This window comes from Euleptes europaea, chromosome 5, assembly GCF_029931775.1.
Source record: "Euleptes europaea isolate rEulEur1 chromosome 5, rEulEur1.hap1, whole genome shotgun sequence".
In the NCBI taxonomy this organism is placed as follows: Eukaryota; Metazoa; Chordata; class Lepidosauria; order Squamata; family Sphaerodactylidae; genus Euleptes; species Euleptes europaea.
The window spans coordinates 31,264,916-31,290,650 of record NC_079316.1 but is presented as its reverse complement, the minus strand read 5'-3'; the positions used below and the strand labels follow the sequence as shown (position 1 = coordinate 31,290,650).

The following is a 25,735-nucleotide window of genomic DNA, read 5'->3' as shown; positions in this document are numbered from 1 at the left end:
GCATATCTCATGAACTCCACAGGACTTCTCATTATGTTTGACTCATGATATCATAGTCCAATTGTATGTAGCCACTGTTGTTGCAAAAGCAGTCTCCCCAATTAGTTTAAAGGCACTAATAAGTTTGTAATTTCATTAAATACGGGTGTAGGCATAGCAGCAGAAACCTCATATGACCCCATAAACACCCTCTGAAGAAGTCAGATGATCACAAGGCAGAAAATAAAGATGACAGAGATCAATTGCAGCAGAAGAAAAGAAACATGAAGTCCCTTCTGGCTTTGGGCTTGATTGCCACTGCTTTTATTCTCACTTCAGCTTGGAGTTTTGACAGGTAGAGCTTTTTCACTTAAAAACTAAATCAGGGAAGGGTTGTTAATGTCCTGGTGTTCTGCTCATTGAGGGTTCTACTCATTTTTTGACTTTATTTTCTGAAGTGCAAAGGTGTTTCGTGCAAAGCCTCATAATGAAAAGCAAGTGAGCTTCATGAAGCATTTGGCCAGCATTTTAGAGGTGAGACATGTTCACTTGGGGAATGTTCTTTATTCTGATGGTCTGAATATCTATATAAAGTCTAGTCTATTCTTAAATAACATAGGCTTGGAGACAAGATGTTTTCAAAGGTGCAAGCATTTTTGTCTGCAGAATGCAAGTTCCATAACTCCCCCATCTCCCGGCAGCAAGATTTTGTGGGTTTTAGGGGGCATTCAGGGATGGGGCCCTTTCTGTATGCCATGGGTTAGAACATAAGAACATAAGAAAGGCCCTACTGGATCAGACCAAGGCCCATCAAGTCCAGCAGTCTGTTCACACAGTGGCCAACCAGGTGCCTCTAGGAAGCCCACAAATATGACGACTGCAGCAGCATTATCCTGCCTGTGTTCCACAGCACCCAATATAATAGGCATGCTCCTCTGATACTAGAGAGAATAGGTACGCAGCATGACTAGTATCCATTTTAACTAATAGCCATGAATACCCCTTTCCTCCATGAATATGTCCACTCCCCTCTTAAAGCCTTCCAAGTTGGCAGCCATCACCACATCCTGGGGCAGGGAGTTCCACAATTTAACTATGTGTTGTGTGAAAAAATACTTCCTTTTATCTGTTTTGAATCTCTCACCCTCCAGCTTCAACAGATGACCTCGCGTTCTAGTATTATGGGAGAGGGAGAAAAACTTCTCCCTGTCCACTCTCTCCAAACCATGCATAATTTTATAGACCTCTATCATATCACCCCTTAGCCGCCTTCTTTCCAAGCTAAACAGCCCTAAGCGTCTTAACTGCTCCCCATAGGACAGTTGCTCTAGTCCCCTAATCATTTTGGTTGCTCTTTTGGGTTGAGGAAGAGATGTATGATCAGTGGCAATCACAAACAATTTGCAGAGAAGAGCTGCAATATTTTCAACAGCATAAGGACCAGTGACATTATATATACACTCTTTTTGTTAATCAACAGCGCATTCCTGAAATGCACCGGTGACTCGACCAAAAGGCCTTTGGAGGCCAACTAAGGCCTCAGCCGGCGCAGGAACCCACTACGCCAGCGGCTGGCGGTGTGAGTGGCCCCAGCGCTGGCGTGCAGGCCCGGACGCCAGTCCCCAGTCACCACCACAGCAGCACTGGGCCCGGCCGCCGCCGTAGCCTCCCGCTGGCCTCTGCGCCCTGGGAGGGTGTTCCGGTGCCAGCCAGGGGCGGGGCCAACATTAGTTAGTTAGTTAGTTAGCCGAAACGCCTCGGGAACTCCCCTTTTTGTTTTTGTGAAGATACGCCAGCTTTTTGCTGGCATATCTCCCGTGCAACCCTGGGATTTTCAAGTACATGTTCACTTCAACAATGGATCCTTATTATTTCTTCCTGTGCAGCTCGACTTTTGGTATCCAGACTCAGAATTGCATATCATCAGCCAGATGGAGGTAGATTTCCATGTCCATGCCAATCAGTCCAACATTGTTCAGACTCTGATGGAGAAGAATAAAATACAATATGAGTAGGTTTCTCTTAGCAAATTATTGGATCTCTTGCTAAATGTGAAATTAAAAATGTGTGTGTTGTGTGTACACCATATATCATACAATCTTCAATATATGCATGTTGTATGACATATATAACACAGTTAGTGCAATCCTATGCAGAGTTATTCCAGTCTAAGTCCATTTGAATCAATGGGCTTAGCCTGGAGTGACTCTGCATAGGTTTGCAATGTACGTGACTTATTTTCTTTCAGCCTTTGTAACAGTTTTTTGTTGTTGTTATTTTCTATCACACAGAGTTTTATTTCCAAACCTGCAAGAAATCATTGAAAAACAGGTTGGCAATGAGACAAATTTCACCAGCAGACACAGTTATACAAAATACAATGAATGGCACAAGGTACAGAAGAAATGTTATCATCTGAAAAGCAAATGCTCTTTAGTGGATGAAATACTACTGGCTGAATTGTGGAGGGGGGGAATGGGAACAGTTCTTGGTTTTTTGGTCGAGTCGGATGGGCATATCCCAGCTGAAGATACCCACAGACCCTGTAACATATGATGGCTAGATGCATGCATTTATTGTGCTTCTTTTCGTTTTAACCTATTTATCAGTGGTGAATGTAGTCAGGCTTGGATCAGCACCCCTCCATCTGAATTTTGAGTGGGGGTATACTAAAAAATACTTGTAATACTCTGTGCTTGATTGGGAATGTGTGTAATTTAGTATGTGTAACCTGAATTTTAAAAGTCAAATGACAATTAACTCACAAGTAGAACAGAACCAAGGTTGTTCCCAATGGTTTCCTCCATGAATAACGAGTTCTTGATGGGGGCACACACTAGAAGAATCTGAAATTTATGCCTCTGATAGAAAATATTGTGGAGAAAGGGCATACAGTTTTACCTATGTTCTTCCACCTGGCTAGATATAGAGATAATTGGAGTCCAGTTATTTGGGCAACAGAAAAGGGAGAAGGATAAGGAATTAGAACTGCAAAGCCATTGCAATATCCATTATTTTTCTTCAAATAAAAGTAGGGTTGCCATTTTTCCTGTGCCTTTAACAAGCATCTAGAATATGAAGCCAATCACAGGCAACATCTATTTCCTTGCCACAAAACATGTGACTTGCTGATTTCTGCAGATCAAGCAGCTGCTAAAGGCACAAGAGCAAAGCAGACCATTTTTCTGATCATCTGGCAACCTTAGGAAATACAAAAAGCTAAGGATGTCACAATATTGTGCTAGAAGGTATGGGACCACTCGCTAGTATGATCAGCAAGTAGTTTATTGCTACAATATCATGAGCAGCAATCAGTAAATCATATGTAGATTTCAGTGTCTAACATTTAATCCTACTCTAGGTGAACAATGAGACATTATTCTTTACTTCAGATTTCTGCATGGACTGCTAGAATTGCAAAAAAGAATCCCACGCTGGTTTCCCGCATCCAGATCGGAAATACCTTTGAAAAACGACCCATGTATCTCCTTAAGGTACAAAGTTCTTCCCAGGATAATATTCAACAAATAGATAAAATACTAATAGTGTAATCCAATGCAGAGTTACTCTAATCTAAGCCTATTTATTTCAGTTGCTGAAATATTCCATACAATATGTTTTGAAAATAGGTTGGGAAAGAAAGAGGGAAGGGAAAGGCTATTTTCATGGACTGTGGAATTCATGCACGAGAGTGGATTTCACCTGCTTTCTGCCAGTGGTTTCTGAAAGAGGTTAGTTGAAGACTCTCTTTTCCTTCCAATGTAATAGGCCTGATTCACCCATGCAGAGGACATAAGTGGCAAAGCGGTGGTAGAATGCTGAGACAGAGCAATGAATATCTCCATTTTGGACTGCAGGCAATGAACATTTTGGACTGCAAGCTTTCAACATTCCAATGCATACAAAAACTCCTTGCAAACAGAAAACTAACACCAGCAGGGCAGCCGCTTCTGCCTTTTGTCTTTGATTGCTGAGCTGGGTTTCTATTTGCAGGGATTTTTTTAACATAGGAGATCATTCCAAACTGTGATGCCCCGTGACTTGCCCTGATACAGTCCATTCTATCAACTCTGTGTTTCACCACCTAATTCTCCTGTGTGCGTAAGCCAGAGGATGTATCAAACCTGCCCACAAAGATCAATTCCTACCCTATCTGTTTGCTAGTAATATCTTGCAGCATCAGATCTGTAAGGAAAAGTGAAGGTTTCTTCACCCACTAAATAAATTAAATCTATTTAGATCAGGGGTCTCCAATCTATTTGAGCCTGCAGGCATATTTGGCATTCTGACACAGCATGGTGGATGCAGCAACAAAATCGCTGCCACCAAATGGCTGCCACAGGAGGCGGAGCCAGCCACAAAATGATTTCTGCAGCTTAACTTGAGTAACACAATGCAGATCTTTGTGCTTGGTGGCAGCTGCTACCAAAGCAATATTTTTTAAAAATCTGCACACCCAATCAAATCTCCAAAAGTCAATCAGAAGCCTTGTTGGGCAAAAGCCCTACCTGGCCCCACCCACTTCCTAAAAACATTTGGTGGATGCCAGAAAAGGTGTTGGCGGGCACCATGTTGGGGACCCCTGTTTAAAGATAGCTGGCAGATTATGATGAAGTACATTGAAATAATTTACTCCAGTTAATTCTTAAATTAAGCTGACTCTGAGCTGTCATTGTCAGGCCACTCAGACCTATGGAAAGGACCAGAATATGACAAATATACTGGACAATATGAACTTTTATATCCTTCCTGTGTTCAACATAGATGGCTACATTTGGAGCTGGACCCAGGTACTATGCAAATTTTCCTTATTTTCCTACAGTGCTCCTCACTTGGTGAGACAACAGTGCCAGGAATAAATCATAGAGTTGGAAGGGACCACCAGGGTCATCTAGTCCAACCCCCTGCCCAATGCAGGAAATTCACAACTACCTCCCCCACACACACTCCCAGTGACCCATACTTCATGCCCAGAAGATGGCCAAGATGTCCTCCCTCTCATGATCTGCCTACGGTCATAGTACTTAAAGATGGTTATCATATCCCCTCTCAGTCTTCTCCTCTCCAGGCTAAACATACCCAGCTCCTTCAACCTTTCCTCATAGGACTTGGTCTCCAGACCCCTCACCATCTTTGTTGCCCTCCTCTGGACATGTTCCATCTTGTCTACATCCTTCATCAGAAATATCAGCTACAACAAACACACACAATAGAGTCTAGACCGTTAACTAAATTCATAAGTAGCTGGAGGATTCTCTCAAACATTATTTTGAGATCTATAAATAGCATAGTTCCATGCAGGAAAGTCTGGTTTCAGCTACCCAAATCTTTCTTTGAAAATTAAATAGAAGTCCAATGGCACCTTAAAGACTAACAAATATTTATCCAGCCTAGGCATTTATGATTCAACCTTCACTTCATCAGATTAGTGCCGCTGAATTTTTGTTTTATTTTGCTGCAACAGACTACCATGGCTACCCCTCTGGGTTTACAATCTTATTTTGCAGTTTGAAAGCTCTCAGCGCCACACAAATACTTTCTCACGGGTCCTAGAGGAAGGTAAAATAGAAGATGAGCGCTAATTAAAGATTTTGTGGACAATGTACAATGAAATTCTGCCACATCTGTGGGCCCTGGGTGGAACACAGAACATTGTTCAATGAATACTAACAACAGATACTACATCTGCGCTTACCTGGATGCAACTGCCCTAGCTACAAAAGTAAAAAGAGCCCTAATTCATTACCAAGACCACTTTACAGTTTATCAGCTGTGGGAAGCTGTTAGGCTCTAGACTGAGATGATCAAGAAATCAAATGGATATTAATGAAGCTGCAGCACCCAATGCAAGTACATACTAAGGGTTCAGCAGAAACTTAGCCTAGCTTCCTTGCCATTCTCTCATAGGCTTGCAAACCACATGTAGATCATTACACACCAATGATCACCCGTGCCTGTTTCACTGTCTATATCCTGCTGGCCTCAATGGCCCAAATGCTCTTGATGGGTTGCAGCTTGACAAATTATGTGTTTCACGTGCATACCCACTGAATAGACTCATATGAGAATCTACATGAGATCTACACATGGGTTGTAGGCTTTGTCCTAGCCACACCAAAGTGCTTTCCATGTGGAAAATTCATAGCATTTTGAAGAAGCTCAAACTGACACAGGAAATCTGAGAGGAGAGACTAAGAAGATAAAATGACAGCAACATAATCTTCAGTTCCTCAGGAAGATTCCCAGGAAAGGGATAAAAGTAGAGATGTACGTTTGAATAACAGTAAATCAAACATTCAAACCAAATCATGTCTGTTCTCTAACATAATTGATCCAAATGGAATAACCTGATATTTGGTAACAGTAGCATGAAATTATTCTGGTCTATCACTGTTGTGGTTTCTCTTGTCTGGAGGGGGCAGTGAGGAGAAAGTGTGTCTCAACACATATATGCACCTAACATGGATGTTGTCTAACCAGGTATTTTGGCCAAGGAGGATTATGATGATTGGCATTTTGGTGTAAAGCATTTCCATTTCCTCCAATCACTGCATTATCTCAGGCTTTCGAAGGGCTTTGTGAGTTGACAAAGTTAACCAAACATGAATAACATTTTAGTGCAGATCCCTAGAGAAAAATGGCAAGTTGGAATTGCAGGGCAGACACAGATTGAAATTGACATGTGTCTTGCAGTACTTGAACATATTTCAATTTTGATTGCTCATTTGGTATGAATATAGGTTGAGGGAGTATGCCTGAGCAGGTTTACTTGGAAGTGGATCCCAGCCTGGTAGATCCCAGCATGGTGTAGTGGATAAGAGAGGTGGTTTGGAGCGGTGGACTCTGATCTGGAGAACTGGGTTCAATCCCCCACTCCTCCACGTGAGTGACGGAGGCTAATCTGGTGAACTGGATTTGTTTCCCCACTCCTACACACGAAGTCAGCTGGGTGACCTTGGGCCAGTCACAGCTCTCTCAGCCTCACCTACCTCACAGGTTGTCTGTTGTGGGGAGGGAAAGGGAAGGTGATTGTAAGCCAGTTTGATTCTCGGCATATAAAAAGTCGGCATATAAAAACCAACTCTTCTTCTTCCTCTTCTTCCTCCTCTTCCTCCAATGGGACTTATTTCCAGGAAAGTGTTTTTTGGGATTGCAACCGTTGAAACTTTATTTTATACACGCTTCACTGGGACCTATCATAACTGTTTCTCGGTATAACAGATTTTTGCTTTCTATATTAATATATGTTCCTATAATCTTAGCTTCCTAAGGTAGAACCTAAAATCCAAGAAGTTGTAAAGGAAAGTCACTTTCCTGATTGTGAAATCTCTATATCTACAGAGTGTGGAGAAGGTCTGCAGAATAGGCATAAGAGTATGCCAAAGATGTGTTGACTATCCGTGGGTAAAAGGTAGATTACTTTCTTTGAACTGACATGGTCTTATTGGTATAAAGACCACATAAGGAAACAACAAGTTGCCATATACTGATTTTAAGATTCTCAATGTTTTTGTCACATAGAATCGCTTGTGGAGAAAGAATCGTTCCAAGACATCCAACAGTGACTGTGTCGGTGTTGACCTCAACAGGAACTTTGGTGTTGCATGGGGCAGTATGTATCTTTTCTAAGGCCACAGGTGACTTACTTCAGAGCGGGTCCACTGCTTTCTTAGGCTAATCTAGAGTAAAATAGATTGGGTTGTATCCAAAGGCTGCTTTCTGCTAAGGAAGAAATGTTCCATGGTAAGAAGTCTCCTTCCGTTGGAAGAAGGAGTCATTCCACCAACCAAAGGAATCTTCCTCCATTGGAAGAAGGAGTCATTCCACCAAACAAAGGAATCTTCCTCCAACAGCAGATTCCTCCCTTAGAGAAAGAGAACCTTTTGCTCCAGCTTGTGATATATTGTAGTTCTCCCTCTCAGCCAGGCTGCCTGTCCTACCTTCTGCCATCTCTGCCTAGTTTGAGTAGATCTCGCAAACCCTCAGAATGGAGAGGATAAGGGGTTGCATCTCGTGTTTTCCCTACTTTCTGTAACTCCTGGTATTTGAAGCTCAATACTAGCTCACCAACTTGCACCCTGGTCTGCTCCTGGATCCTCCATAAGTAGGACTTCTCTGCCTCCTAGTGGCCACTTCCCTGCTCTCCCTTGTCCAGCCCCAGAACTGCTCCAGGGTTGGAGTCAAAGTTCAGGAAGCCCTGAGGGTGTAATCTTCCTGTTCCCAGTCCATACAGGCAACTGTTCTCCTGGCTGCTTACTGTCCCATCCCCTGCAGAGCTGTTGACCCTACTGGGCTGGACAGATCCCCACAGCCCAGCTTTGCCTCTCTCAGGCCTCCCCAGATCCTGAGACAGGATGAGCTCAGACAGTTCCTGGAGCTGCTGACATCAGCAGCACATACCCAGCCTCCATAGCCAGAAGCTACAGTGGGGCAACTTCAGGAAGCACCGGTGTCAGCTTGCTGTTTCTGTGGATACAGTCTCAGCACTGTCTTCAAAGTGATCTAATTCATTCTGTCAGTGTGGATCACATTACAGGCATGCCTTGTTGTATTGCGCTGTGCTTTATTGCGCTTTGCAGATATTGCGTTTTCGAGAAAGTCCATCGGCGCTATTTTTCCAACAGCATGTGCTCACTTCGTGTCTCTGGGTCACATTTTGGAAATCCTCACAATATTTCAAACTTCGTTTCATAATTATTACAGTACATTTTTTACAGTACATTACAGTACATTTTTACAGTATATTACAGTACATTACATTTTTTTAGACATAACACTAGTGCACACTTAATAGACTACAGTATAGTGTAAACATAACTTTATATGCACTGGGAAACAAAAAAAATCACGTGATTCACTTTATTGCAATATTCGTTGCAATGAACCCGCAATATCTCCGAGGTATGCTTGTACGAGTATCATTAATTGAATGCTAATATTCTTTTCACAACAGCTGTGGATTCTTCCAGAAATCCATGTAAGGAAACCTACTGCGGGTCTTCTGCAGAGTCGGAACCTGAAACGATAGCAGTGACAACTTTCATCCGTAACCACCTTTCTTCAATCAAGGCCTACCTAACTGTGCATTCTTACTCTCAGATGCTGTTGTTCCCTTATGGCTACACATATGAGGATGTGGCCAACCACAATGAGCTGGTATACTGAAAATGCAAATGGTTTCACTTTTCTAAGACCTTTATAAGGACTCTTTCATCTTTAAAAAACAGATTTTAAACAATTTCATTGGGGCCAGAAGCCAGCCACCCTTGCTTGGTGGGGCTGCTATATTTGCAATGGTATTTCAAATGGGGGGGGGGGGAATCAGTGATAGCCAACCGAAATGTCCATTATGCTGTCATCGAGTACAAGTGACTGTAATATTTGTGTGTATATGAATTGTTAGAAGTTATGCTTTGCTCCCTTGAAACATCCTCCTGTGATCCTAAATTAATGGGTTGTATCCTGCCATAGCAAATTTTGCTAATAGAGAAAACATGGCAGAGCAAGCTTTGGTGGGGGAGTAGTTCTGCCTGACTGGTGATGGAAAGTGCCATCAAGTTGCATCCAACTTACAGCGGGTTTCAAAGGCAAGAAATGAACAGAGGTGGTTTGCTATTGCCTTCCTTTGCATAGCATCCCTGGACTTCCCTGGTGGTCTCCCATCCAGGTACTAACCAGGGCCAACCTCTGTTTAGCTCCCAAGATCTGACGAGACTGAGCTAGCCTGGGCCATCCAAGTCATGGCTTTGCCTGATTCCCCTGCCTCATTACAGAACTCTGGGCCTTGTGGTATTTTGCCTATGAAGCTCTCTCAGCCCATAACGTTGACTTTAGTGGGCCTAAAGGGAAGCTGTGGGAAAGGAAAGGCAGAGAAAGAGCCACTGCTGTGAGCCCTTCCATTCGTGGTTTGTAATTAAAGGTAGACCTTTTTTATTACTTCAAGATTATACTGATCCTGGAGAAATTCATCCTGAATTGGGGGAAATTGTGGCTTGCCAGAGCTGATCGTGTAAGTTCTGGAAGTTTTATGTCTTTTTTTTCCCCAGTGGATGCTATCATATTACAAAGTTAGAAAGAGTTTTTCAAACTAGATTCAGGTGGTGTCAATCAGTCCTCCATATAGGGCAGTGCATTTACTGGTACCATTCTGCCTCCACCCCTAATGTAAACGGGAGGTAGTAAATAACACTACAAAATAGAGACACTGCTTGGGCATAACATAACATGTTTCTGTACAAAACGTGGACAATGTGTTTCTCTGTCAATCTTGAAGGAGAACCTTGAAAGGTTCCTAAAATGCCTTTCACTACAATGGCAAAAAGGCATTATGTTGGCCAGATAAAGATATGGCTATCCCGTTTTTCTATACATTTATATTTTGACTTGTAAGAAACAGGATTTGCTTGTTTGTTTGAAACCAGAATCAAGTTGCAAAGGGAGCTGTCAAAGCTATATCCAGCCTGTATGGGGAAGAGTATAAGTATGGATCATCGGCAATTACAATCTGTAAGTGTTTCTCGTTTTTTGGTAAATATGTCACTGTATTTCTTTATAAACACAACCAATTCTGAAGAAATGTGTTAAATAGCATCAGGGGTTCCTACCCACATGTGTAAAAGAAGGAAACTGGCATGCTGACACAGTGAGGGGAAAATACTGTTATAAGCACTGAAGCCCTGCTGAAAAAAGGTTGGCCACTCCATTCTGTGTTCCCCAGAGAATTGTCAGTGTCCAAAGACCTCTGTTGGGCCCACACTCAATTTACTTGTGGGCTCCTCTGTACCTAGTGTGTGACTGACTGATGAAGTACTGGAGTTCCATCATCAGACCTCCTAATGTCTTGTGGACCTAAATTTCCCTCTGGCAATACCTGCAGCTAGCCCCACGGTGAGGAGGATTCATGGATTTGTCTCCCCCCGGCACTGGGGCTAACAGCAGCTCCAAGAGAGGAAAAGGTAATCATCACTACCGCGCTGCTTTAAAGGGAAAAAAACTTTTTTAAAAATGAGGTAGGTAAGGTTGAGTGCATGTAACTAGCTCAAGGTCACCAAGCAAGCTTCCGTGGCAGAATGAGGATCCATGTTTGAGTTTCCTACAACCTTTTCTGACATTCTAACCACTAAAACACACTGGATCTCAGAGCCAAATTTGAGCTTTTGTTTAGTAGGGGGTGATTTTCAAAAGGATTTGAATACCATAGCTAAGCCCTGAGATGGATGAAGCAATGGTTTTAAAAACAGATCCATATGCAAGATGTATTTTCTTAACTGTGTGCTGAGTAATTATGTGGGATTCAAGACCTAAGGCTAAACCAGGTTAGATTCTATGACTCGCTTCCACTAACTTGGAGCCTATGACTCCTTTGCTAAATTATCCTTCATGGGACTTCCTTCAATGGAGAATGGCTTTTTTTTCTGACAGAGAAAGGTCATTCTTTGTTGAAAGAAGTCTTTCTCTGCTGAAGGAAGACTTGGTGGAAGGGAGTCATAACATCCAACTCCCTGTTTCCTGGATACTTTCTCTGGTTCAAATGCACATTTAGCTATCATTGTTTTCACAGATCCTTCATCGGGTTGTTCTGAAGACTGGGCCTACGGTCAGGGCATCAAATACTCCTTTGCCTTTGAGCTTCGTGACAAGGGCAAATATGGTTTTCTCCTCCCTGAATCTCAGATCAAGCCAACTTGTCAAGAAATTGTGCTGGCCGTCAAGTTCATTGCCAATTACATCCTCAGCCAAGCTTTGTAATTTGGAGAACTGCTTCCCTGACTTTCTGCAGAGATCTGGAAGAGAATAAACCACCATATGTTTACAGAGAAAGACTCCAGAGTCAGTTATTCTTGACTATGGGAGATCTTCGGTCTGAGCACAGTTGAGTAGTTATATGTGTTCCAGTTTTAAGCAAAAGAGCAGCCCCCCAGGGAAAACAAATCCTTAAATATTATTACCAAATGTCTGTTGAACAGATATATACTATTTTTGCTGCCATGCTGTTTTGGAAATCCAGGTACCCTGAAGGACAAAATAATTCTCAGGTAGAACTTCCAGGTGTCTCCTCTGCCTAAGACCAAGAATACCTCTATGAAGCTCAGCACTGCCACATGGTAGCTACTGTGACAAGACTCCTAAGGTACTTATTACAAGAGACGTGTGACGCGAGTTGGGTCAGGGATTCCCTGGTGCGACTAGCAGTCACACGTATGATGAAGTCCTTGCTTTAAAAAGTGCTGTGGGGGCAGTTCTTCTCCAAAGTGTGGCATGGTGGGAAGGGGGCTTCAGACTTCCCTCCCATGCCAGTTTCACAAGCAAAAAATGGCCAAAGAGTTTGTCCCGGGATCGTGTGACCTTCACCTTTCCCCCCCAACCCATCTCACACCAGCCATCTTGCATAATAAGGACCTAAGAATGGATAATGGAGTAAAGTCTCTTAAGAAACTACCAGGGCCATTCTAAACAGAGCTACACCCTTCTATGCTCATTAACTGTAATTGACTTAGAAAAGCCTAACTGTGCTTAGAGTAGAGTACCTTTGTTTTCTGTTGACATAGTGGTGCCTTTTTTCAGACAAGGCAGAAAACCCCATTAACCACTGTACCCTCAGAAGAAGAAATATTTGTTCACTCCCCCACCCAGCCTTGGCAAAGCTGTACCCATAACAGAATGCTCCAAGGTATATTGTTGCAAGTGACATGGGCTGCCCCCCAAAAGCTGCCCCCAAGGTGTGTTCTTTCTCACTTAGTTTTATCAGAGTAACCAGAAAGCAAAGTGTTACAACTGTTTATGACAGTGGGTGCATACTAGCAGTCACCTGTATTCCTTAAGGTCCTGCCCTAATTTAGGGCCACATGATATGGGGTGCATGAGCAGATCTCCTGTGTCCTGAAATTTGGCCCATCTTTTTAGCCCATTTCATTTTATGCTGCTTTTATCTGCTGTTATATTATTTTAACTTTTCATTGATCATACAGGTTTTTTTTTTACTGATTTTCCTACATTTGTTGTAAGTTATTTTGAACATAATACATAGAGAAGTGGCCAATAAATAAATAATGTGGATAAGTATGGTATATGCTACTGCTCTTCTCAGCAAAGCTTTGCAAGCCTTGGACTAAGTCAACAGTGACATCTGGTGGATATTATGTAGAACAATCTATATACTAATAGCCAAGTTGGCTGAATCTAAGGATACTTAAATCCGGGGACTGGAGCTGTGAATGGGCAAGACATATCTTTCTATAAACCTGAATAACACCCTAGGTTTGTGAAAAATATGAAATCTAAAAAAAAAAAAATACATTAGGGCAGGGGTGTCAAACATAAGGCCCAGGGAGAGCTCTGATCTGGCCCGCAAGCCAGCCGAGGCAGCCACTCCCCCGCTCCCAATCTGGGCTATCAAGCCCATAGTGGGCTTGCCAGCCAAGGTAGCCTCCCTGCCCCCCTCCCGAGGTGTCAATGATAACTGTGAAATAAAAGTCAAAAAGACTGTGAAATAAAAGACAACACTGTAAGAGTGTTATTGTGTTAAGCATGCTTGTATTTTAAGTAAAAAAGGAAGTAAACAATAATATCATTAATCAACTTTGACTGTCTTCTATAAAGTTTGTATCTCTGGTATCTCTGGCATTAAATTTTATGGTACACGTGACCCGGCTCGACCAAGTGACATTTATGTAATATCCAGCCCTCGTAACAAATGAATCTGACACCCCTGCATTAGGGGGTTTAAAACCCCAAAATGATAAAAGAAGTGCCTATAGCTTTAAGCAATGGATTCCCTCAGTGGCTGTTGCTAGGCAACCACAGTATTACAAGCTAGGTTTTGTCAGAGGGAGAGGGAGAGGGCAGGGCTCTTTACAGGCCTATTTTGGCCTTTGAAGGAGGACTCATTGGGGCCAGGCCTGGCTAGGATTACCAGCTCCAAGTTGAGAAGTTCCTGGAGATTTTGTGGTGCAGTCAGAGGAAGGCAGGGTTTGGGGAGTAGAGAGGCCTAAGCCAGATATAATGCCATACAGTCCACTCTCCAAAGCAACCATTTTCTCCAGGGGGACATATCTGTGTCATCTGGAATTCATTTGTAACTCTGGAAGATCTCCAGGTCCCACTTGGAAGTTGGCAAGCAACCCTAGGCCTAGCAGCAATCTCTGGGTGACTGGATACCATTCAGCTTGCATGACTCAACTAGGCTTGGCTGCTTGCTATTATTCAACAGCAGCCACCCTATGAAAGCCAGTGACGTGCAGCAGTTAGAGCTTCAGAGTAGGGTCTGGGAGATCCAGGTTCGAATCCCCATCTTGCTGTGGAAGCTCACTGGGTGGTTATGGACCAGTCACATACTTTTAGTCTAACCTACCTCACAGGGTTGTTCTCTGGATAAAAAAAGGAGAATAATGTGAGCTGCTTTGGTCCCCACTGTGGAGAAAGGTGTGAAATAAATGATAAATATAGGGGATGATGGGAGGCAGTTAAAAGGTAGGTTGGTGAATGGCTAAGGAGAGTATGAGGCAGGAAAGGGGAGAAGATATGGGGGTTTCCAGGAGAAGGGAAGGGGAAATAGTGTGGGGAGGGATACAGGGGAAAATGAGGTGCCACCCTACAAGCCCTACCATATAAGTGGGCCTTGCTCAGTGGCCAACACCATACAACTGGGCCAGTTTTCTTAGGTAGAGGCTGATGGTGGGGGAAAAGGTTAATACAGAAGGGCAGATAAAGGTAGGTTGGCTGTTAGGAGGGAACGAGATAGGGTTGCCAAATCCATGTTAGGAAATTCCTGGATATTTGAGGGTGGAGCCTGGGGTGGATGGGACTTGAGGAGAGGAGGATAAAATGCCATTTCCTCCAGGGGAACTGAGGTTGCTAACCTCCAGGTGGGTACTGGAGATCACCTAAAATAACAACTACTCTGCAGATGACAGAGATCAGTTCCCCTGGAGAAAACGGGTGCTTTGGAGGGTGGAAACTATGGCATTATACTATACTTTGGAGGGTGGAAACTATGGCATTATACTCTGGTCGCTTCCCTCCCCAAACCTTGCCCTCCCAAGGTTCCACCCCCAAATCTCCAGGAATTTTTCAACCTGGAACTGGCATCACTAAGGAGAAATTATCTCTGAAGTTGGGAGATCCTTTGTGATTCCAGGAGATCTCCAGACCCCACCTGGAAGTTGGCAACCCCAGAAGGAGAGAAGGAAGCAGGAAAAGGGGAAAGGGAGCAGGAAAAAGGGAATGAGGAAATAGTGAGGGAGGGGAAAGTCCTTGTGGATTCCCGCTTGTCTGATATATTGCTTGTAAAACCTCTTGTTCTTGCTGTCTGCCTGGGACTGCCAAACCAGTAGTTAAGCTTCTGGCAGGCCACAATCTATGGCTAGTGGTCTGCATTTGTCTTGGTAGATCACAAGCAGCAGAATCAAATTCATTTAATGCTTTTAGGACTAGATAAATATTAGGATGGATGGTTTAAATGGTATAGCTGTATCTGCTCCAGCTATGGAGATTGATGGATACTACAGCTTTCCTAGATCTACAAATCAGCATATCCTGCTTCAGATAAAGGCATCTTTCTTCCGTCTAGCTTCCAATAGATTCAAAGATCATCAAATTTTTAAGATAGATTTGTAAGATATTATCTCACAATAATTTCCTCCAGATTCCTCTCTCCATATAGCAAAATGCCTTGTTAGGAAAAATGGCTGTTTATGATTTACAACTGTTCTGCTTTCTTCCTCCTGATACAGATGAGAGGACCAACCCATCTATCAAGGATGCCTTCATCCTCCTCCTTTGAGTGAGAGCTATTAGAGGCCCCAATTCAATAATATTGCTTTGTCCATGTGCTTGACCAGAATTCTGCTCTTACACCTATTCGATGTGAAAGCAGCAGAGGGCACTAGCACATCACAATGATGTGAGTGAATGAATGAATGAATGAATGAATGAATGAATACGGAAACAATTGAAGCCGCTTCAGGGGACTTACAGCTGCATAAGAGCACTTCCAGATGGTATGCCATGGACAAACTGACTCAGCATGCCAAACAACACACACAGTTCATAGGGACCAGTCTCACTGATGCTAGTCTGTGTGGCCTGGCAGGATCAATGCAGCCTCACCATTGTTTATTTATTACTTCATTTATACCCCACCTTGCTCCCCCATGGGGACCCAAAGAGGCTTACATTCTCTCTTCCTTTTTATCCTCATAACAGTCCTGTGAGGTACGTAAGGCTGAGAGTGTGTGGCTGGGCCAAAGTCAACTGGCAAGCTTCCATGGCAGAGTAAGGATTCGAACCTGGGCCTCCCAGATCCTTGTCTGACACTCTACCATAACATGGTCCTGCATGAGTACACATGTGTAAGAACACACTCTTCAACCGGTTAGTTACAGTCCTACCTTTCACAGCATAAGGAGCTGTAATTCCTGCGTTTACTGAATATAATCTGTGGCTCCACAGCTAATTCTCTTTTGCTCCATGTACACCAAGAAAGGCCTTGGATGGTACAGTCACACCTAGGGTTGCCAGGTCCCTCTTTGCCACCGGCGGGAGGTTTTTGGGGTGGAGCCTGAGGAGGGCAGGGTTTGGGGAGGGACTTCAATGCCATAGAGTCCAATTGCCAAAGCGGCCATTTTCTCCAGGTGAACTGATTTCTATAGGCTGGAGATCAGTTGTAATAGCAGATCTCCAGCTAGTACCTGGAGGTTGGCAACCCTAGTCACACCTCTTCCAAAACACTGCAACTATGCTCAACCTCATGTGCTCAGGGTCAGACATTGTGGGGTGGGTAGGGGGGAAAGGATATATTTCTGGAGTCCAGAAATCTTTAGGGTTGATAACATCAAGTGGCTCCTGGAAATATCCCGGAATTACAACTGGTCTTCAGAGACTACAGAGATCAGTTCCCCTAAAGGAAATGGCAGCTTTGAAGGGCTTAGCTCCCTCCCTTTCCCTCTACCCTCCCCAGGATCCACCCTCAAATCTCCAGGAATTTCCCCACCTGGAGCTGGGTCTAGGATGGTCCAGGCCACATTGAAAGCCCATTACCATGCTTTCATTTATTTATAACATTTCCAAAATAAAATAAGAATTTTTCTTCTGTTACTCATAAGATGGCATTACAGGATGTGGTTGTGAGTAGGGTTCCCAGGTCCCTCTTCGCCATTGGTGGGCGGTTTTGGGGGAGGACCCTAAGGAGGGCAGGGTTTGAGAGGGGAGGGACTTCAATGCCATAGAGTCCTATTGCTAAAGTGGCCATTTTCTCCAGGCAAACTGATCTCTATCAGCTGGAGATCAGTTGTAACAGCAGGAGATCTTCTGCCACCACCTGGAGGTTGAAAGGAAAAACACACCCATGCTGTAACGTAGCAGCTAGTAAGAAAAAAACAGCAAAGAGCTCTAATTATTTCAAATGCAAAATCTATATTAAACTAATACATATACATGTTGCTAACAGTGTGACAAGTGCATACAACCACCCAAAGTGTGACAAAGATCAACAATACAAACACCGAAAGACATTTCTAAATATACATCAAATTGGTTTATACATTCTTCTTTGCACATGGCATTGTTGCAAAGTTCATGAGTAGTGCGTCAATTCCAAATTTCTTCTTTTTGCCTGACAAAAAGATGACATTGAATTAGCTTCTCAAGAAGTCTTCACAGCCAGAAAGGAAAATAGGAACGCCTTCCCGATTGTTTTTGCACGTTTTTGCCTCTAGGGGGCTTCATCAGCATTTCATCAGCGCAGTCGCCTCATAATCGCCCCGTAGGGCTTATTGTTTTAACACTGCCTCTCAGAGCTGGTTAGTCTCAATGATCTGCGAGACTAACGTATGCACTTGTCACTGTTAGCAACATGTATATTTATTAGTTTAATACAGATTTTGCATTTGAAATATATAGAGCTCTCTGCTGTTTTTTCTTACTACCACCTGGAGGTTGGCAAATCTAGTTGTGAGGCAATCCCACCTTACGAATTTGTATCAGGCCCTGCATGTGAATTTAGGATCGATTTTAGAATGGATCATATATTATTCAGTGTTAAGGACAGACAAGGAAAAGAAAGCTTGAATACTGGTTGCCAGGGGGCGCCTTAGCCAAGGAATGGGCTCGTCAAAGAACTCTGTGTCCTCTAAGAAGGCAGAGACGGCTAGAAAGCTGTGGGATCCGGCCCCTGAAGCAATCTGATCTGGCCCCAGACGGACTCTGCCAAATTTCATTCGGAATGTGGTGAAAAATGTACTCACAATCTAAGAGTAGAGAAGCAAACGGTAACAGTTTATTATAGGATTCTACTTGTCATATAAACTGTTAGGTTGAAAGAGCTATATTGCTGTGTATGAGGCAAACTGCAAAGTGTCTCTTTAAACACCTCTAACGGCCTCTTTATTTCTTCCAAATTAGATATGAACTTTACATAATTAAATTTCACTCGGTGCTTCCTGTGTTTCATGACCCTGTAATTTATTGTTTTTTTTTCAACCCTCCTACTCAAAATGAGGATCACCTCCTAGCGTCTGAAGACATGAGACAGGGCTAATGCTGGAATACAGCTTTGGTTAGTCTGAGGTGCTGAAATCCAGCTTCACAGTGAAACTGGAGTAAACTGGCCAAGAGGTCTGAAGGACAATGTCCTGTCCCATTAACAGAGGTTTATTATGTAGAAGCAGGCAGCTGAGGTTTTTCAGGGCAGGGAAATAAATAAAATCACTTGGAAAATAACATTCCATTAAACTTCTATTAAAGGGACAGGACATTTTTGTCCAAGCAGTTGACAACCCTAGTCTGGAGTTGGAGAACAGGGCTTGCTCCTTACTTAATTCCCCCCCCCAACTCTAGCCCCATATAGCAATTTCTCTAAGTGACTGAATGTCAGTGCTTTTGCTTTTAAAGAGTTGTATTCTGTTCCAGACTTCAGAAACCAAAAGGTATCTCTTTAATTGCCAAAGCCTCATTCTTCAGTTCAAGAGCACTATGGGCAGATGGCCTAAAGGGTTCTTGTTTGAGGACATGTGGGAGGTGAGCAGCTTACCCCTCACACTTCCTATGCCCTCCCACAAAGAAGACATAGGCCATTTATGCATGGGAATTTTACCTTGGGTTCAATGCTCTCTTGACCCACACTTTTCTGATCCAAATCCTCAAAATCCTATGCATGGCGGTTCTTTGCCCCGAAGAAAGTCCTGGAGTATGTGTACTGCAGAATCACCAGCAAAAATCTGGAAGTGTCTGAGTCCCAGCCCCTTGAAAGCCCCTTGAAAGCGCCCCCACCTTCTCAAGCTCTGTAATATCCTTTTTTAGGTGTGGTGACCAGAACTGTACACAGTTCTGGTCTGAGCACTGTACATGAGTGCTCTCGTTCTGAAATTGATACTACAAGCTGATGCACGCTTATCTGGGAGAAAGCTTCGTTTAATACTATGGGACTTGCTTCTGAGAAAAAACTGCATGGGCTTGTGTTGCAAGAAACCTACTTCTAGGTGGGATAAACATCATTATAAAGGTGGGCATGTCCGCTTGTGAGAGGTCAGCTTATTCAGCAAAACACTAGGAATGCTACCTAATGCTGTGACCCCTCTGTTTTAACTGAAAACTCTGCATTTTGATTTTTATTCTCCCTCTCATGAATTGAACCCACGAGCATTTATTTTCACACCATTTTCTTATCCCTCCTGCTGAATTTCTTCCAGTAAATAGCAAAGACTAATTTGCATCAATGTATAAATATCATATAATGTAGAAGTCATGTGTAAATGTTATAAAAGAAACAACACATCAGGAACACGAGGAAAATGGGAGAAATGGAAAGGCTCACAACAGCAACATATGAAAATGGGGGGGGAGGGGCACAGTTGTATACTGGTACAAATAACTCTTGTGAAAACCCACCCTGGACCCCTGCTTGGAGCATAAAGTGAAAACAAAGAGTGGCCATTCCAATTCTCAAGCAGCGCAACACCAAGATGTCCATTTTAGATGCAGACTTCAGACAAACTGTTCCAAACTATACTTGAGATAGTTTCATCCTTGTATAAACTATTGGATGGTGTCCAGTTCCAAATCACTAGATGCAGAGAATGTCTGCCATTTAGCATACAGGAGGATAAGTAGGGTCTGTCTCCAGGATGGCTGAACTGCTTCTTCCAATAGTTTTATGACTCCAGAATTTGTGGCTACTAGGAGACAAGATTCCTAAAAGCAAATCACCTAGAGACTTACAAAGCACAATAACCTTGTACAGCGATGCCATATTTTTTTTCAAGACTGTGAAGATCGATTAAATTGTTTTCCATAATAATTAATTGATATTAATCTGGAGCTCACCAAATGCCAACCGTGTGCACAAGAAACTTGTCAAGCCCCTGCCGCTGTCTCCTATGAGATCATTCACATATTTAAAAGTTTAACTTTCACAGTAGTAGCTCTTATTCTAATAGTGAAGTTGGCCAGTCTTTGGTTAGTTAAATCTGGTGACTGGAGCTGTGAACAGACAAGACAAATGTTTCTACAAACCTGAAAAGGGCCCCTCAGTTTGCGGAAAAATCTGAAATCTAAAAAAAATCCCAGCCTGCTTGAGATATCTGGCCTTGAAATTCATTTCTGGACCCAGGAAGGGGCCAAGTCTTTCTTGCCCTTATCTGTGAATATTTTTTCTCTGTGCATTCAGGCTGGATAGAGAAGAAAACCACTTAAGGTCACCAGCCCGTCTTTCCTTTTAACTGCTGCAGCTAGGATTGCCAACTCTGGGCTGGTAAATTCCTGGAGATTTTGGGGTACAGCACGGGAAGGACAGTTTGTGGAGGGGAGGGAGCTCAGCAGGTACATGGGGTCACTGGGCCTCCCCTCCAAAGCTGCCATTTTCACCCAAGTGAACTGATTCCACTAGTCTGGAGATCAGTTGTAATCCCAGAAGATTCCCAGACCTCACCTGGAAGTTGGCATCCCTAGCTCTAGCCAAGGCAGAAGTTGAACCTTTTCCCAAGCTGGAGGCCAACTGCCAGGGAAATTATCACTTGCTGGAATCTTCTGCAGACAGAGCCTTTGTACTATCATTCATAAACCTCTCTCTGTCCCAACCAAACTCACCTCATGGGGCAGCTGATGTAAGGATAAAATGGAGGAGGGAATAATAATGTTCTAAGCTGCTTTGGGTCCCCATGGGGACATAGGCATCTAACTTATAAAAATTCTTGTGGCCACTCCTCACCTGTGGAATCCCCTTCCAATGTTTTCCAACAACAATCAAGTAGGAACATGTGGTTTTTGGTGGCCAAGAGGCTAAGCTGCTACTGGGGTAGAATTTTCACCATTGATAGGTTTAATCTATTTGATTTTAAGGTTGTTGGTTTTCTTTACATGGCATTTGTCATATTGTTACCCTGTGCAAGTTCTACCCTGTGCTTGCTAAAAATAAGGAAATTTTGTGCCAAACCATTCAGCACTCCAATGTAGAACACATCTGCTAGAAAACAACCTCCTGACCTCAATACAACTGAAGCTAACAGCAGCTTTCAGTGATATTTCCCAAATCAGTGTGGAAATCACCTCAGACATTCGGTTCTTGAAAGACAGTCTTCTTGAAAGCCAAAGCCAATTTGTCAACAAGATTGATCGAGCCTCACAATTCTGCTTAGTGCAAGCCTGACAGAACTTGAGTAGGCACTGTTCAGGGTCAGAGTCTTACAGTACACTCCTAAACAGGGTTACACTATTGTAAGCTCAATGACTTCAATGGATTTAGAAGGGTGTAACTCTGCTTTTGGATGGCACCACCAGTACATGCAATAAAGAAGAATGTGCTGCCAACCTTTCAGCTTCGCATATTCTCATCTGATCTGCATGGTCGAATTTAGAGGTGAAAAAAAATCTCTGTGGTCAGTTTCAGCTGGAATAAGAGCACCTCTGTTCCCAAGCAGCTCTGAAGCAATCCTCAGTTATTTTTCAGAATGACCCCTATTCATTCACTATGAGTGCCTGGGAGCGGTGGGTGAAATCTAATCTGAGCTTGTCGTCAGGAAGAGGTGGGGAGGAGAGGGTTATTAAAAGTTTTGCTAAAACAACCCATAGTGCAAGTCAAAGAGCAATTGGGTCTACAGGAACCCAAGTGCCACAGTTCAGCAACCCACAGAACCTCAGCGGACCTGTACCGGTTTAGGTTGCTGTCATGACTTGCTGAAAAGGAGTGCCCACATCTGGATCCAAATGCGCACCAAGCACTAATGAAAAGCAGGCTGCCATGAAAGACCTATATATAGTTCAACCAAATCAGGGACCCCACCTGGGAAGAACAGGGAAGGGGAAATCCAAATCCCAGAACCAGCAGCTCAGCCCAAAAGTAGGACAAGAATTTCACCGCACAGATTGCTCAGGTTTCATAAATGGCCCTAAAAAAACCCTATTACCAGCAAAAGTGATTTTAATAAATTATATCAGGTGGGATCCACATGTTTTGAATTGAGTTCTTCCTTAATGGAAATCCTCACTCACCAGATGTTGGATACAGTGGCCCTTTTATTGTAGTTATAGAAAGGACCGTCTACTACACTGGAATGCTCATTTATATCTCCCTAGTAAGTGAGACATGGTCTCCTGAGGGAGACTTTGAATGTTTTGATATTCATTGGAATTCAGCTTGGAGAAGTTCATTAAAATTGGTTTTTGCGCTCAGTGGCCTATACCTCCTATACTTTCCTGTGCGTAGGTGAAGCTTTCTTTCTGACCATACTAAGCCAGTTATACCATCTACATTGGCTTCCAATCTTTTTCTATGCTCAATACAAAGTATTGGCTTTAAAGTTCTAAACTGTTTAGGCCCATATTACCTGAACAACCACTCCTACCTGCATTAACCAGTTAGAGAGTTGAGATCAGTCCAGGAGGCCTTACTCAAGGAACCAGACTTAGTAGAGGTTCAGCTGGTGAGAACCCATGAATATAGGGTTGCCAGGTCCCTCTTCTCAACTGGCGGAGGATTTTGGGGCGGAGCCTGAAGAGGGCGGGGTTTGGGGAGGGGAGGGACTTCAATGCCATAGAGTTCAATTGCCAAAGCAGCTATTTTTCTCCAGGTGATTTGATCTCTGTTGGCTGGAAATCAGTTGAATTAGCAGGAGATCTCCTGCTACTACCTGGCAGTTGGCAACCCTACATGAATAGGAGTTGGGTTTTTTTGGCAGGACTCCCAACTAGGGTTGTCAGATCCCCCTGGCCACCAGTGGTGAATGGGGGGCATAGGGTTTCCAAATCCAGGTTGGGAAACTCCTGGAGATTTGGGGGTGGAGCCTGGTGATGACAAGGATCTCAATGGGGTACAATTCAATAGACTCCACCCTCCAAAACATCCATTTTCTCCAGGGCAACTGATTTCTGTGGTCTGGAAATGACCTGTAATTCCAGGGGGATTTCCAGGTCCCAGCTGGAGGCTTGTATCCCTACTCTCAACTTTAGAACTCCTTTCCTCAACAGTTGAGAACTAAAGGCCTTCCAGAGAGGGATGGGTTCTGGCTTTGGCCTTTGAATTAAGCCTGTAAGAAATGGTGTGGCATAGGGGAATGGCAATATTTTGATTTTATTGTATTTTATTGATTTAACTTATTTTTAACTGATTGCATTGTAAAAAAAACCTTAGCGACTGTCAGTTGAAAGGCAATATATAAATTAATTAGCACCACTGTGCAGATGTGCCCTAAGAATCTAAGCACATGGACTAAGAATCTAAGCACATGGACCCAACATTCCTGCTTAAACAAAACGGCTTTTAAAAATAGGTGTAAGTGGAAAATGGTTTTAAAATGTATGTGCTAGGCTAATTTCACCTCTTCACTAAGTGCAGTATTGAGGTATGCATTGAGTTCATTTTATCCCAGCCATCATCCAGGAAGCTCAGGTTAGAAGGCAAAGGGATGGATCCTATGCAAAGTTCTTCACTGATGCAAAGTATGTCCTTTACAGGAGCACAAGTTTCTTGCTTCCCCCATCTTGCTGCAGCCTCTGGCTTTGCCTGCCACTGCCCCAGGTGGAAGGGGAAAATTCTAGGGGGGATCAGAAGGCGATTAGGAGAGTTAATGCATGGCGGAGGCTTTCGCTAGCAATGTAATGTAACTTCCACTTTGACCCAGAAGTGATATCTCAGCATCACCTTCAGGGGCTCACACCACTCAATAAAACTCCCACCAGTTGCCAGCCTGAGGCTAGCAAACGTACCCAGGAGCAGCATGAGGGGGGAACCATAGATCTGCCCAAAGAGGGGAGAATTTCCTTCCTTTCTGTCAGCAGAAACCCCCCCCCCCGATCCAACCCATAATGCTCCTCTACCTATTTTCTCTTCAAAACAACCCAGTGAGGCAGGTTAGGCTGAGATAATGTGACAGTCTCAGATCCTGCTCTAACCACCATACTGGAGGAGTCACATTTTAAGGAATTTCCCTTATGTGGAAGAAGTGAAGTTTCAGAATTTAAAAAGTGTGAGCTCAGTATTTAAATTACATACCACAAATCACAAAACATAACATTTGGTATATTCCCTAACCTTGCTAGGTTCCCCCCTCAGTCAAAATTTCTCTCTCTCCAGTACACTGACACTGGAAGGTCTGCAGGTGCATATTTATTTATTTGCTTACTTATTTAAAAGATTTCTATCCCACCTTTCCATATCATATATTCGCTAACAGCTAACAATGCTATCAAACAGTAAAACAATACGAGGAATATAATGTATCTACAACTATTGAAAAGTAGTCATTATCTCAGTTCAATGTTAACACAGCCATGGCAAATTCTAGCTGTGGTTACTAGTGAGTGAAACCGAGAGGCTTATCGCACCAACAATTTACAGCATATTATCATCGTGCCCAGTGTGTGTGTTTTGGATGCGTATTCTTCATTTCTGATCGCACCGTGCCTGTTCAGACTGCTCCCAAGACGGTTTATCGTCATATCGTCATATCGCAAGGAGGTGCGTGGGGGAGCACTGCGTCATGACTACGTCGCTGATGCTTCCCCACCTCCCCTCCCCTTTTTTTTCACACATGTGCAATATCATTGATCTGAAGGAGCGCTGTACGTCATTAAGAATTGCCTCATTTGCACAGCAGGGAAACCCTAATCACAACCTATGCAGGCATTCCCCCCCCCAAAAAAAATGAGCCATTCCTTGCACAGTGCTAATCACAGAGCTGCCGTCTTTTCGGGCGTTGGTCCAACGATCTTGCATTTTTTTGTTGGGACGAGCACATTAAAAAAAATATTTTGAGAGCAGGGAGGCACGCTCAACCCTGGCAGCGGGAGAAAGGGAGGAACAGGCGGGGAGAAACTTTGTGCCGGCAGCGGCGGCAGGAGAGCCCTGACTTGTGTGTGTGTGTGTGTGCTCTCTCTATCCCTCAGTCTCTCTCCCTTCCTCCTCCTGCTGCTTCTCCCTCCCCCATCTGCGGCTCGCAGCAATTTCGCTACTTTTCCAGCCCTCGCCCTCCTCTGCATTCCTTCCCCCTCAACCCCACGAACGGTTTACAAAATCCACTTCAAGGACATTCCATATGAGGGAAATGTTTGATTGGGACCCTGCACAAATAAAAATGGTTGATCTAATGTTCCAACGTTCCCGTGTTCCTTTGTAAGACCATAAGCACTTGGGGGGGATTAAGTAACAATAATGATTGGTGGATGCAAAGGGGAGGGGAGGGGGAAGGTGGGAGGGGAGGAGAAAGGCTTTTCATTGGGTGTTGCAAAAAGAGGGGAGGAGAACTGAATAGCGTATGTAACTCAACGC

The 25,735-nt window shown here is 43.5% G+C and overlaps 1 protein-coding gene across 1 annotated transcript; it reads left to right on the top strand.

Moving 5' to 3' along the window:
* Positions 1 to 263: 263 nt before the first annotated feature.
* Positions 264 to 11,727, top strand: LOC130478244 (mast cell carboxypeptidase A-like). Its single transcript, XM_056850394.1, has 11 exons — positions 264 to 334; positions 438 to 513; positions 1,866 to 1,990; positions 2,271 to 2,373; positions 3,372 to 3,473; positions 3,609 to 3,710; positions 4,659 to 4,769; positions 7,501 to 7,591; positions 8,933 to 9,135; positions 10,401 to 10,485; positions 11,540 to 11,727. Exons 1-11 carry the CDS (start codon positions 264 to 266, stop codon positions 11,725 to 11,727), a joined length of 1,257 nt encoding a protein of 418 aa, XP_056706372.1.
* Positions 11,728 to 25,735: the final 14,008 nt, after the last annotated feature.